General features: G+C 40.2%; 1 protein-coding gene across 2 annotated transcripts in view; it reads right to left on the bottom strand.

The window, feature by feature from the left end:
- Positions 1-15,410, bottom strand: part of Oca2 (OCA2 melanosomal transmembrane protein) — a 263,060-nt gene that overhangs the window by 184,717 nt on the left and 62,933 nt on the right. Inside the window, exons 9-12 of one of the 2 annotated variants that reach the window (XM_004661944.2) lie at positions 14,228-14,381; positions 7,429-7,500; positions 5,915-5,980; positions 2,416-2,472 (exon numbers count right to left, since the gene is read on the bottom strand). In XM_004661944.2, the coding sequence (XP_004662001.2) occupies positions 2,416-2,472; positions 5,915-5,980; positions 7,429-7,500; positions 14,228-14,381 (349 nt within the window). The remainder of the gene's footprint in view (positions 1-2,415; positions 2,473-5,914; positions 5,981-7,428; positions 7,501-14,227; positions 14,382-15,410) is intronic. The other variant, XM_045146469.1, reaches the window with a different exon arrangement.

Raw genomic sequence — 15,410 nt, 5'->3', positions numbered from 1 at the left:
ATTTGTTAAAAAAAAGAAAAATGAAATTTTCAGGGAAATGTATGGATCTGGAAAGGATTATACTATGTGAGGTAACCCAGGCCCAGAAAGCCAAATATCGCATGTTGTCTCTTATATGTGGATCCTATACATATCCTTATATGTATACACTTGTGTGTGATCTGGAACCAGAAGTCAGTAGCAGAGGCCAATAAGTTAGAAAAAGGCTATAAGGGAGGGAGGAGAGGGAAGGTCTTAAGAGGATGGTATTGTGTATATATGTAAAAGAACAGATTACATACTCCTTACATACAACTGTCCAGACAGAAATTGGCCTCGGCATCCAAGACCTCACCATGCCTATCAACACCTACACAAGACCCTCATAATAGGAAAAAAAGATGATGACATCAAATCAAAAGAAATACTAATGGGGGCTGGAGAGATGGCTTAGCGGTTAAGCGCTTGCCTGTGAAGCCTAAGAACCCCGGTTCAAGGCTCGGTTCCCCAGGTCCCACGTTAGCCAAATGCACAAGGGGGCGCACGCATCTGGAGTTCATTTGCAGAGGCTGGAAGCCCTGGCGCGCCCATTCTCCCTCTCTCCCTCTACCTGTCTTTCTCTCTGTGTCTGTCGCTCTCAAATAAATTAAAAAAAAAAAAAAAGAAATACTAATGGAGAGAGGGAGGGGATATGACAGAGAGCAGCATTATGAAGGAGAAAGTGGAGTAGGGGAGAGAAATGCCATGGTTTGTTGTCTGTAAGTATAGAGTATAGAAATTGTCAATAACATATATATATATATATACTGCCTATGGCAAAAAAAAAAAAAAAAAAAAAAAGCCTATGGTTAAGAAGATCACCAACCGCAGAGGGAAGCTCCCACCGTTCATTGTCTAAACACAGATATTATGACCACCAAAAAGCATTTTAAGGGGCTGGAGAGATGGTTTAGTGGTCAAGAAGCTTACCTGCAAACCCAAAGACCCAGTTTCAATCCCCTAGGAAGCACATAAGCCTGATGCACAAGAAGGTGAAGACATCTGGAGTTCATTTGCAACAGCTAGAGGCCCTGGCATGCCTATTCTCTCCCTCCCTCCCTCCCCCCCCCCCTCCATATACATATATAACATATGTGTGTGTGTGCCTCTTTCAAATAAATAAATAAAAATTCAAGATGCATAATTTTTTAAAACCTTCTAAGTATGTATGTTTAAGCCCTTTAATTAATCTCACTTTTAGTTAGAGAACCTTCTTTTTAAAGATAGCAGTGAATGATGAGGAAACCCAAGATTCATGAAAATAACAACAAGAAGAGTAAGCCCAGGGCTTAAGCACTGGACAAATCATCTCTATTGCACCTGCCTGGATATATGCAAAATGAATGTGAGTACTGCTCTCACTGCTAGCCAGAGAACAGTCTCTATGGAGATATAGACACTGAGGAGACTCAAAACTCATAAAAGTAGAAAACAAGAGGATGCTGAGAACACAACACTAAATATTTCCATCATTCCCTTCATTGCTTCGGGAACATTGCCGAAAGAATGTAAGAGCCACATGGTGGGAAAGAATATCCAGAGGCATCACCTCCCCAGTGACTCCCTGCTGCTCTCACAGCTCATAACTCACAACCCCATGGTGAATACCAGTAACCCCTGAGGAGGGTCCTCAGTAGAATGGGGACAGAGAGGAGGGGAATGGTACCAATGCATGATTTGTCCATACAAAGTTTTGAGTTAATAATTTAAAAAAACTAAAGGTAAGAAAAGCAACAGGTATACAAATTAGTTTGATTTAGTCAGGTTACATTGTGTATATATCCACTGAAACATATTGTGCACCATAAATGTACACCATTATCATCTGAAGATTAAAAATAATAGTAATTTTTTAAAGACCTGTAAAGATCTAGCACTGATGGAGCCTGAGCATGTGCTTAGCATGTACAAAGTTCCAGGTTCAGTCCACAACATATGTATGTACATGAATAAGGTCTTATAGAATTAAAAACAAACATCACTTTCCCTAATTTAGAAATCACGAGTGTGTGTACATATATTTGATATCTAGACTGTAATCATTGAAATTATTTCCCAAAAAGCAAAGCAATCAGAAACTGATGACTTGAAGCATTTAGAAACTCTAATATGCAAAATAATTTTTGTCACATAGCTCACTAAGAAATTTCAATAATATTATACAAACATTTAACCTGAGCTCTTTTCCTTGGTCTTCCTCCTCACTTACTTGAGAAACTAAGGTACTACTTGCAGCCATGCTTAGCACAGTGGTTACATGCAACCTTGCAGAGCACTTTTGAAAGAAGGATAGAGTTTTAAAATACTTGCTTTCAATGATAATTTAATTTACTAAATATACAATGTTAAAAATATGTTAGTTAACATATTACTGTTAAAGTGCAACATCTCACCTACCTTAACAGCACAATAATCAAAAAATCCAGTTTCTGAAAATATGGCTACTAAGATCATCTATAAGGGAAAAAAGGAAAAAGGAGACAGGAAGATTCTTTTAGCAAAACACCATATTGAAACAATGTCAGTGTGACCAACTATGAATCTGAACCACATGTCAACAAGTTCCTCACTGCCTTGCAGAAAGACCACCATTTCTTTTGTCCACATGCTCATTCCTTGTGTGAAATAGCACCTCTTGTCAGTAGTTTATGTGCATAATTTTGTCCAGGAATAGTATCATCCTGTCTAATTCTCATACCAAACATTGTTAATATTGCTCCTTGTTTTATAGACTTCTCTGGTCTATCTCTGGTATATAAAACTTCAGTCTCAACGCTAGAAGCAGAAAGGTGACAAGCAGCAGGTAGCTTTTCTGCACCTGATTGTCCCCACAAGGACCACTTAGACATTTTAAGCTTTGAAAGCTGGATCAAATTTTGGTTCCTAAAGTAATTAAGCAGATTTCTTGATGGCCACACACAAGTAAGAAGAGCTGTGCTGAGATGATTGCTCCTGTGATCTGTCTGAACCCAGACCACTGCCTCATCTGAGTTTTCTTAGCACATCCCATGTACTCAAAAAGTAAGGGCCCATTTATTCTGAAATTAATCAACCAGAAATATCAAGGAGCCTGAACTCATTAGAGGGTTTTAGTTCATCAGAAGTATATTAAATATGTCATTTAACTTTTTAAAACTTATAGACATCTGATGTGCCTCCCTTCTGTTAGATATGTAGAACTTCTACATTCCTCTCAGGGCCAACAGAGGTTGGCTCCTCTGTGAGGCTCAAATTCAAAGTACTGTCCTGCCTTCCTGCCCTCCACCCACATGACCATATGTTGAGCTTGCAATGAAATAGTGTGAATTTGAGCACCAATTCTGTTACTTAAGAGCAGTTAAACCTTCAACAACAGCAATATATATATATGTATTTGCTCAGGCTGGAGAGATGGCTCAGAGTTTAAGGTATTTGCCTGGAAGGCATAAGGACCCTGGTTTGATTCCCCAGTACCCTTGTAAAGCCAGATGCACAAGGTGGCACAGGTGTCTGGAGTTTGCAGTGGCTGGCGGCCCTGGTGTGTGCATTCTTTCTCTGTCACTATGTGCCTCTTTCTCTATCTCTCTCAAGTAAATAAAGAAAAGAAAAATTTTTTTTTAAGTTTTCTTAATTAACTGTTTTATACTTCAGGCTTCTTTCCAACCCTCTGGATATTCCAGTCTTTTAAAGGTTGCTGTGAAAATTCAATAACATAAAGTAATTGGCAGATTGTAGACCCAATACTTCCTTTCAAATAAACTGCAAGACAAAAATGTTCCAACATTAGCTTAGACTGAGTAACATTATTTACCTGGTCTATAATAACAGTTTATAACCCAAGATGCCCCTAGGGACTGTCTGCAGAACTGCTCCATGGACCAGTAGAAGTTTCGTGTGAGTAGGTGTGTGGAGAAGCATATGTGGCCTACTCTCACGGCCAACCTTTTTCACATTGGCTACCACAGCTGCCAAGAGAGATGAGATCTCAAGGACTGTAGCTTATGACAGGTGAGGAGGTGCCTGGTTATACAGACTCTCTTTAGAGCAGGTGAAGCAGGACATGGTTATACATACTCTCTTTGCCATGTCTGCATTACTAAAATCATAGAATTTATAAGTCCTTGCTGAACCAATTTTAACTGAGGACAAAAACATAAGGCTATTTTTATAAGCTGAATGTAAACTTTCTCCTTAAAACTCTTGAGTCAAAAGCCGGGTGTGGTGGTGCACGCCTTTATCCCAGCACTCAAGAGGGAGAGGTAGGTGGATCACTGTGAGCTCAAGGCCACCCTGAGACTACATAGTGAATTCCAGATCAGTCTGGACTAGAGTGAGACCCTACCTCAAAAGACCAAAACAAACAAAAAAATTATTATGTCAAGCTCCTACCTCCAGTATCTTAGAAAGCAGCTGAGCTTGGAGATGTGGCTTTTGAGTCAGTAATTAAGTTAAAATGAAGTCATTAGGGTGGAGCTTAAAAGTATGAGAGGAGTCCCAATAAAATGAGGAGGTTAGGACAGACACACAGAGAGAAGACAGATACCCACAGCCTATAGATGAGCCTCGGAGACAGACTCAGCTGACACCTTGACCCCAGACTTCTATCCTCTTCTCACACCTAACACAGATCCTGGCTCCTCTGGCAAGGCCAAGTTCAGAGCACTATTCCGCCTTCCCTCCCACGGAGGATGACAGCACCTCTTTGCATGACTTTGAAGTCTAGTGTAGTTGTATCTGTGAGCCTTCGAAGGCCTAAAATACTAGCGAAGAAAGTAAGAACGTGGTGATGTTTTTACACAGTCTGAGTCTCCTAGTCCAGAGTGGCTGGAACCTACTTCAGATCATTTGACTATTTAGAGACCTGCTCAAGAATGCATGAGCCCATCCCACTTGGGTCCAATGTGTTGCCAAATTCCACTCATTCCAGCCAAACTGACTTATGGCTCATGTCCCGTGCTCAACTAATCCACTTGTGATTTAAGTTTCTTTCCTACAAGTTAACTTAGCAACATTCTTCACAGCACTGAGTGGCCACATGACAATATGATAAATTAGCAAATACCAGAACTGTTACTTAGGGACATTTTTTTTTAATTTTATTTATTTATTTGAGAGCGACAGACACAGAGAGAAAGACAGGTAGAGGGAGAGAGAGAGAATGGGTGCGCCAGGGCTTCCAGCCTCTGCAAACGAACTCCAGACGCGTGCGCCCCCTTGTGCATCTGGCTAACGTGGGACCTGGGGAACCGAGCCTCGAACCGGGGTGCTTAGTCTTCACAGGCAAGTGCTTAACCGCTACGCCATCTCTCCAGCCCGCATTTTTTTATTGTATCTATGTAACTACAATTGTTTTTCCAGTCACTGAAACTTTTTTATGGTTCATTTATCTGGAGTATGTGATTTGTTTTATCTTACAGATAATTACAAAAAATGGGGGGGGGGGGACTGGAGAGATAGCTCAGAGGTAAAAGGCACTTGTCTGTATAGCCTAATGACCTACATTTGACTCCCCAGTCCCCATGTAAAGCCAGATGCACAAAGTGTTGTGTGCATGTGGAGTTCATTTGCAGTGTCTAGAGGCCCTGGCACACCCATTCTTTCTCTGTGTGTCAATCTGTCTTCCATATCTATATCTTCTATATCTCTCTGCTTGTAAATCAATAAAGTTTTTTTAACTGTTACTTTATAATTGATATTATTTCATTGCTCAATAAATCTTAAAGTAAAATTCTCCAATCATCTTATTCCTTCCCAGGAGAAATTAGTTGGACCTGCACTAACACTTCTCAATCAAGTCCTAATTGTCAGGAGACAGGACACCATTAATGAAATGATAGTATCAGCAGCAGCAGTGAACAGTAAAGGACTCAGGCTGCAGGGGCATGGAGCCACATCCTGCTGGGAGGACTGTAATTACCATGCCAAACAGCAGGGCCAGAGTCTCAAAATCAATCCACTCCACCACACGGGGCAGGCTGGGTCTCTGCAATCAAAGCACAAATTTGCCAATTAATCCTTTGCATCAACCTCCTGGGGGAAACCTCTAAAAATGCACTGCCCTTACTGCAAACCCACACATTGGGCCAAAGCTGGAAACTCGCCATCCATTTGCCTTTCAAATTGGATTATATCATTGCTGAGAAACATCCACGACCCCATGCATCTACAACAGTAAAACTATGCATGAAAGTAGTAAATAATAATAATAGTAATTTAACCCTTTCCCCATGACTGAATTCAGGCATGGCCCCTGAGGTTACTTCCTTAGAGTCTGCTCATGCCTTCCTCAGGGTAGTACTATGAGGCCAGAGGACACTAACTTGAGTGGCCATGTGTCCTGTTCTCCACATGCCATAGAAGAGTGTGGAGGGGGGACTGCCAGAGCCTGGCCTGCTGAGAAAGGCAGTTTGGTAAGTGGCCCAGGGAGCTTCTCCCTGCTTGTGCCTGTTGTGTGCCATGACAGTAGTTTTCAAAACACTGGATTATTAAAAGTCAAGCTTGGTGGCACACACCTTTAATCCCAGCACTTTGCAAGCACAGGTAAGAGGATCGCCGTGAGTTCAAGGCCACCCTGACTACCTATGTAGTCACATAATGAATTCCAGGCCAGCCTGAACTAGAGTGAGGCTCTACCTCAGAAAAAAAAAAAAAGGAAAAACACTAGATTATTACCACCATACTCCTTAACCATTAATAAAAATAGTGTTTCTTATCAGTAAATTCTAGAATTCCAGAACATTTTACCTTTAGGACTAGCATTTGGTTATGCCAAATCTAGCCAAGAAAAATTTCAAGTTTTTACTACAACTTTCAGGATAGTACTGTATACAAAATTTAAATTAAAACACACACACACCATAACTAACTCAATATACTCCCCGTGTAGTTATTTAAACTAGTCATTATTTGGAAATTGGTTAAGTGACCTTTCATAGCAAGCCATTGGAAGTTGCTTTCAAATCTGGCTACGTGTGTCATCACCTTTAGGAGGACTAATTGCAGTGTCAGTGCGACCCCCCCACCAACAACCCTGAGCCTTCACTTCTCATGGACACTTTATTTCCTACTGGACAGAGCCCCCCCCACACACACTCAGACAGCACCTCCATGTCTCCTAGTCTGATTTCTTTGACCTAACCTGTCACCTCAGATCTGCCTCTAACACTACGTGGCCACACACTGACCAACTACATGTCTGAGGAGCCCAAGTGGGTACAAGCTCTACTTGGTAAGTTGAATGACAATATCAAATGACACATGCTCAATGAAAAAGTCTGTTAGTTTGTGCCTCTAGCATTATTCTTGAGAAAAAAAGATCAAAGTATCATAAAAAATAATTAAAAAGAACAAAGAGAACCTAAGTTCTAGACTGTCCCTGGGCCTGACAGTGCATCAGCTAGCAAGTCAGTACGTCAAATCATCCCAACTTACATCACCAACCACGGCCAAAACTGCTAATGCTGCCAGAGCTCCAAGCATGGCTGCCAGGGTTCTGTGAACAATCTGGAGAGAAAAAGGAAGGGATGTCATTCAATCCAAGAAATTTGTTACACACAACAGCCCATCTTGATATGGATGTCTCCATCTGCCATTGTATGCCATACTGTTAAAATGGTAACAAGTTGTAGTAGTTTGATTGTGAAAGAGCCCCATAGCCTCAGGTGATTGCAGCTAAGCCTTACACTCGGTCCCCAGCTAGTAGAGCCTTTATGAGGCTGAGCCTGGCTGGAGGAAGTGTATCAGGAGGGACAGGCCTTGAGGGTTATTAGCTCAGATCCAAGCCCATAAGCTAGACTACTTACCTCACCCAGATATGTGACAGTTTCCTGCTCGTGCCATGCCTTCCTCACCCTGATAAAACTTCCCTTGAAACTGGAAGCCTGAAATAAACCCCATATTCTCCCATAAGCTGCTTCTGGTTAGATGTTTTGTCCCAGCAATGAGGAGGTAACTACATGGGCCTTGATGTCTCCCAGTCTGGCCATCCCTCAGTAGCATACAACTACCACCAACCACCATTTTTTCCTTATAACAAGAGCTGCCTTTGTCTCCTGAATAACTAGATGGCCCTGACAAAATAGTGGAAGATTGGATAAAGTATGTTCTACCAGCAAAATGCAGTCATTAATTATTTACCATCTATTTCCTAGGTAACTGAACAACTTAAACCAATTCTTCCCAATTACTAAAACTATTGTTAATACTAAAGCACACAGCTAAATGCTTAATCTAATTGAGACTTCAGTGTTATCACTGAATCACAAAATGGTCCTTTTATTTAATTATAACACGAGTGAACATGGAAACTTCTAAGACCAAATATGCTAGAAAATCTGAGTCCCCATACGTTGCTGCTGGGAATACCAAATGGTATAGCAATAGTAGGAAACAGTTTGGCACTTCCTTAAAAAGTTAAGCATAATTTAAGACTTCTACTAGGACCCTACCAACAGAAATAAAAACATATATCCACATAAGACGTGAATATTCTGAACAATATTATTCAAAGTAGACCAAACCTGGATTCATTTCTAATGTCCATCCATGGTGAAGATAAAAACAAAATGTAATATGGACCATGATGGAACTGACAATATCAAAGACATAACTATTCAATGGCTAAGTCCAAAAACATCCATGGTAAATGAAAGCAGATACACCAAAAATGACCATATGTTATCACTCCATTTATGTAAATTGTCCAGAAAACAATAGGTAACTCAAGGATGCCTAAAGTAGCAGCAAGGATTGATTAGAAACAGGTTCTAAGAAATCTTATAGCATGAGAGGATGTCCTAAAATTGTATTTTAATGATGGTTTCAAAGCTCTTTAAATTTAGTAAAATAACTTAATTATATAACCCCAAAGGGTTACATTATAAAATTCAATTATGCCTCAATAAAAGTGTTAAAAATCTAAAAATTTATGTGGCAAGGCAGAGTAGAAAATTAAATACTAGCAGACATTATTCATTTCTGAATACCCCAAAGTGGTTTTCATTCATTATTTTGTGACTTCCATCTCACAGAACCTAGCAATTTCCTAAAACTCAAATTACCTTATTACTAATTATTGAAAACTCAAATTCTGATTAAAATAATTAAATTTATAGTTTGTGCTACTAGATTCAAAGTTAGTTTTCAGGTAAATTCACACAGGATATTTGGATGTTCATAGATTAGCTCTTTATGATGTAGCGTATTCATGTTAAATACAAATATCTAAATTCCTATAAATTATAGTGATTTAACAATTTAATATTGATAAATAGTTAATTTATTGCTGTAATAATTTAATAGATTGTAGTGCTTCCTTTTTGTGTCCTGCGTTTCAGCTTCAGTTCTTCCTTGTTTGGTGCTTAAGTAGACTAAGAAGTGGGCAGAGCAGAATTCATCCACAGCTCTTCAATCTGGAAGAATAAGCCTAAATTGGGCCATAGTGAAGCTGAGAAACCAAAGCCACTGATCAGCTTTCCTGGGCAGCAGCAGCAATCACTGACCTTTACTGCGCAACTACTGTGCTTTATAGACACCACCAGTTATGCCTTTGTGGGATGAGGAAACAGTCTCAGCCACAAAGGAGATGCAGAATCAGAACTCCAACCTAGCATTTTCTTATTCCTGAGCATCTCCTCTCTCCTGAGGGGAGGGGTGCTTAGTACCAGTGAAATCAGAAAACTACACCAGATCCCTCAAGGAGCTCTCCACTCTGGATGTCAATGAAATCAGTACCTAATAAATTAAACAGGGACAAGCAAATATCAAAGCAAGAGGCTGACACAGTTTTCAGAAGAGCTAACTTTGCTGATAGAGCCCACTGTCCCCTCTCTTATTCAATATGGTTCTCAAAGTTTTAGCTATAAAAATAAGACAGGATAAGGACATGAAAGTGATAAAAATCAGAATGGAGAAATGAAATTATCCCTATGTGCAGATGACATGATTCTATATTTAAGTGACTCCAGACTCAACCATAAAACTCTTAGAATTAATAAACACTTTTAACAAAGTTGCAGAATACAATATCAACACACAGACTGGAGAGATGGCTCAGTGGTTAATAGGCACTTGCTTGCAAAGCCTGACAGCCTGGATTTAATTTCCCAGTACCCGTAATGCCAGAGGCACAAAGTGACACATGCATCTGGAGTGTGTTGGCAGTTGCAAGGGGCCCTGTTATGCCCATTATCCTCTCTCTCTCTCTCTCTCTCTCTCTCTCTCTCTCTCTCTCTCTCTCTCTCTTTCTCTCTCTTTCAGTCTCTTTCTCTCTCAAATAAATAAATATTAAATACAAAATCAACACACAAAAATCAGTAGCATTTATATATTCTAACAATAAACTTGCTGAAGAGAAATTAGGAAAAATATCCCATTCACAGTAGCACCCCCACAAATAAAGTACCTAGGAATCAACCTCACCAAGAATGTGAATGATTCTACAAAGAAAACTTTAAGACACTGGGAAAAGCAGTGAAAGAAGATACTAGACATTGGAAAGACCTTTCATGCTCCTGGATTGGCAGAATCAACATTGTGGAAATGGCTATATTACCAAAACTTATCTACAGATTCAATGTGATTCTCATCAAAGTTCCAATGACATTCTTCTTGGAACTAGGAAAAACAACCCAATAATTCACATGGAAGCACAAAAGATCACAGTAGCCAAAGCAAGCCTTTGTACTGCTGAAGCCATCACAATTCCTGATCTAAAATATACAGGTACTATATGTCCATGGGTATAACTTAATAGTACTTAACAGTCACACTATGAAGCATTACTAAGTACTATTAATTACAGTTAAATGCTATTAGCATGAGGACTGTGTGCTTGGTGTTTGGTGTGGTTTCTACCTGTGATGCTTACACACTGAAGGAGGAGACAGGGAATCCCCAGAACAAGCTGGCTAGCTACACTAGCTGAAGCAGCAAGCTGTGGGCTCAAGTGAGAGACCCTGTCTCTGTAAAATAAAGAGGACAATCATGGAGAAAGACAGCTGGCATCAGCCTCTGACCTCCCCACAAATACACATGTGCACACCCACACCCATGCACACTGCTGTGGTTTTAATGTGAACTATCCCCCATAGGCTCCTGTGTTTGACCGTTTGTTTAGCAGCAGGTCGCCCTGTCGGGGAAGGTTGTGGGACCTTCAGAATGTGAACCTTGCTGGAGGAAGTGGGTCACTGGGCGTGAGCCTTGAGGGGTTATTTTGTTTTTTTGTTTGTTTGTTTTTTTGTTTTTTTTTTTTTGTTTTTGAGAGCAACAGACAGAGAGAAAAAGAGGCAGATAGAGAGAGAGAGAGAGAATGGGTGCTCCAGGGCCTTCAGCCACTGTAAACGAACTCCATATGTGTGCGCCCTCTTGTGCATCTGGCTAACGTGGGTCCTGGGGAACCGAGCCTCGAACCAGGGTTCTTAGGATTCACAGGCAAGCACTTAACTGCTAAGCCATCTCTCCAGCCCAAGCCTTGAGGTTTTATAGCCCAGTCCCACTTCCTGTGTGTGACTGTGGATTCAGCATAGCCTCATCCTCCTGCAGCCACACAACTTCTGGAACTGAAAGTTGACATAAGCCCTTTCTTTCCTCTTCTTGTCAAGGTATTTAGTCATAACTATGAGAAAAATAACTAATACAAATGCACACCACACTCACACACAAACGGCAAACACAGACATCTCACTGAAGCAGGTTCATAGATGGCAAATAAATGTGTAAAAAGATGTCCAAAAGAAATAAAATAAAAACATTTTTAAAAGATGTCCAACATTACCTTCATTGGAGAAATGTAAACTGAAACCACAATAAAATGTTGAACATAATAACAATCTGGACACAGGCAGAAACACATCAATAGCTATGACCAAGGTGCAAAGAGAAGGGCAGTACAGGAGAACCTGGTGATGAAGTTTTAGGAAATGATGGAATGCATGGAAGGAAGCTCTGGGAGGTCTCTTTCTATCCACTTCACATGGCAGAATGTGCCCCACAAGGACCCAGGACAGCCTGAATGCTCTGACACACTCTGTGTTCAACAAGTTTCTGTGCTCTTTGTGCCTCTCTACAAGTTGATAGAGGGGAAGCCATATTGAATTGACTTTTGTACAGGAGTTTTTAAATCTTGGGATGGGTAGTAGAAAAGAAGAAATGGTTTTTTAATAGGCATTAATGACTGCCAATTAATAAAATATTAATAAAACTATAAGTGATATAATTTTCAAAAGTTTTACAGTTATGCAAGAAGAGTAAATATACCCTAGAATAATAAGAAGTCTTTTAAAAGGTAAATTGACAGTGGACACATATGGAAAAGTTCAATATCACTAGTTATTAGAGAAATACAAATCAGAACCACAATCATATCATTCTAGTAAGATAACTATTATAGAAAAAAGGGAAAATAAAAAAAATCATATTATATCATTCTAGTAAGATAACTATTATAGAAAAAAGGGAAAATAAAAAAAAACATCAAAGTTGTAAAGGAAGTTGATATACCATAGTTGGGGATGTAAATAACAACATGCCACTGTGGGGAACACCATGGAGGGACCTCAATACACCAAAATAAAGTGATCATTGACCCAGCCAGCCTACTTCTGGATACATATCTGAAGGAATTGAAACCATCATGCTGAAGAGATCATCTGCATTCCTATGTTCATGATGCTCTATTTACAAAAGCCAAGAAAAGGAACCAAGATGTCCATGGGCAAATGAATAGGTTTTTTTAAAAAGTGTAAGATATATACATACATACATACAATGGAATATTGCCCAACCATAAAAATAATATCCTGCCATTTGAGGCAAAATAAATGGAATGAGTCAAATAAACTCAGGATTGAAAGACAAATATCACATGTTTAGAAGCTAAAAATGTTCATTTTAAAGAGGAAGAGAGGAATAACAATCAGGAAAAGATATTAAGAGTATAGGGAGCAGGGATAGTCAGAAGAATGAGCTCTAGAGCTCTGTGCCACAGAATGGAAAAGAGTGCCTAGACGATGAAAATGTGACTTCCCTTCAGGGAGTCTGGGGTTTGGGTGGGCTGAAGGTATCCATCTGGCAAGCTCCCACAAGAACTGAGTCTCTCTCTCAGACAAGCTTCCCTGGGCAAGAACATGGAGAATAAGCCACTGTTCTTTGATGCTGGAGGAGGGAAGGGAACATTCTGTGTGGTGTCTTGGGATAGGAAACCTTCTGGAAACCTACTGCAGGCTCCTCCATACCCACCAACTCTATTTGTGGATATGGTAATGATCCCCATCCCAGAGAATAGCTATTGTCTAGGAAGTCACAGCATGGATAGGTAGTTATGAGAACTCCAGAACAATGACAATGTTGATTAAAAAAATAATAAAGATTAAGAACAATGACCTTTCTAGAATAAGAGACATAACAGATTTAATACTAAAAGTTATGTGTGGACCTGTTCAGCAACCATGGACTACACCTTCTGGAGCCAACATCCCTTACCAGCTTACTGGAGCACCACACACAAAGTTCAAGAGCTTTCCTGACTGTTCCTCCTATGAGTCATCTGCTTGACAATCCCAAGGCATTTCTCAAGCCCCTCCCAGTTTCACTAGGAATCTCCTCCCTAGATTCAATCATCTGCTCACATTTCAGGCTTTGTATCTTGAGCCAATACTCTTTGTCAATGTGTTGCTGTAAAACTTATTTTCAAGTTACATCAATGGTACACCTGTCTGTCCAGGAAGCATGTGTCTTTGCTTCATGCTATTCATAGTATAGCAACACTTATACTCTCCCAGGAACTTCAAATTGATAGGGCTTTGGACATTCCATTACAGGGAACACCCATAGGCCATTGGTAAGTGTTCCAGATGATAATCCTTCTCCATACATCACCTCAAGTTTCCATGCCCCATCACATGGCTGCAGCAGGGGAGGAGCATATTAGCATGCCTATCATACAGATGAAGATTCCTAGATTCAAAACTGGTCCTTTCAAAGTCGCTCCTCAAAGTCATTCTCACTAAGCTTTTACAGATACTCTCATAGTTATTTTGCATATATCAGTGCCCATGATTCAGGAACTATTCTAGAACCATTCCATTTTCTACCTAGAATGAGGGGTATGCTAATTTGTAGGAATGGCACCATTCCAATTTGCCTAAGTAGAATTGACCCCATCCGTATGTAACAAGTTAAAACTCCCTGACCATGAGCACTGACAGGTCATGGAAGCAGAAGTGATAGTTACCTCAAATATTACCAGAGTGTAGACCCCAGCAAGGATCACCGCGGCAACAGTCACTTGTGCTTCTACACCTGTGCCCAGGAACTGATGGGCCAGCAAAAGAGGAACAACTTGAGACTGTTGGAGGGAGGCCTGGATACTGATGGAAACAGCTTCCCTATAAAAATAGAGCAAAGGCCTTGAGATTAGTAATGGACATTAATCCTAGGTCAGCAATCAAGGAACTTCCCTCAGGGTCCTTATAGTCCAAGTCAGAACAGCCAGAATGGCCCATAATCTCACATGCCAGTAACTAAAAAGCAGGAAATAGTCTTTCTGGGCCAATCCACATGGCTCCTCAGCGCTGATGGCAGCAGCCACCCCTCCTTTCAAATGCCACTGCAAAAATTAACAAGGAGCAATGGTCTGAGCAATGGGCTTATCCATTCAATTTCCTTTCTTCCACTTCCCTCACATAGCTGAATGCTTCACCTGATAACAGACAGCATTGCCAACAATTTAAACTTGAGTCTTAGGGTGGTTATAAAAAAAAAAAAAAACACCATAAACAAGGATCCTGTGAGTTAATCAAGTATGACATGCTGAAACTAAGGCACTTTTCTAAAAGTTGGTATAACTCTATTGAGTCTAATTGTGTCCATCCCTACCCCTAATGTTTAACTCCTACATCCAGTACCTAAGAATGGGATTATGAAACAGAGTCCTTAAGGAGGTTATAATGGCTCAATAAGGTCATTAGTGCTGGCCTGAATCCAATAATGGTGTCATTCAGTTAGCTGGTGACCTTCAAGGGGTATTAAGACAGACACACAGAGAAGACACAGGGACAACATAGCTATCTATAAGCCAAGAGGAGAGTCCTCAGGAGAAACTAAGCTCACCAGCACCTTGATGTTAGGTTTCTAGTCTCTAGAATAAACAAATGTCTTATGTGTAAGCTTCCAGGATGTGAACTGTGTTATGGCAGCCCACAGTGATTTGTAGTAACCAAAATATAATTGAAGATAGAGTGGCTTCAGAGAAAACGTAAAAGAATCCTAAACTTCCCCATGTTGCACAGAAGGTTGTGTCTAGACCCTCTAAGAATACCAAAACCAGGGTGTTCAAGATCCTTGTGTACAATGACATAGTACATGCAAGATATTCATAAAATTAGAACAGTGGCTTAAAATGCCTTTGCTTCAAA

Source organism: Jaculus jaculus, chromosome 3, assembly GCF_020740685.1.
Source record: "Jaculus jaculus isolate mJacJac1 chromosome 3, mJacJac1.mat.Y.cur, whole genome shotgun sequence".
NCBI classification, from domain to species: Eukaryota; Metazoa; Chordata; class Mammalia; order Rodentia; family Dipodidae; genus Jaculus; species Jaculus jaculus.
This window is presented reverse-complemented; position numbering and strand designations above follow the sequence as displayed.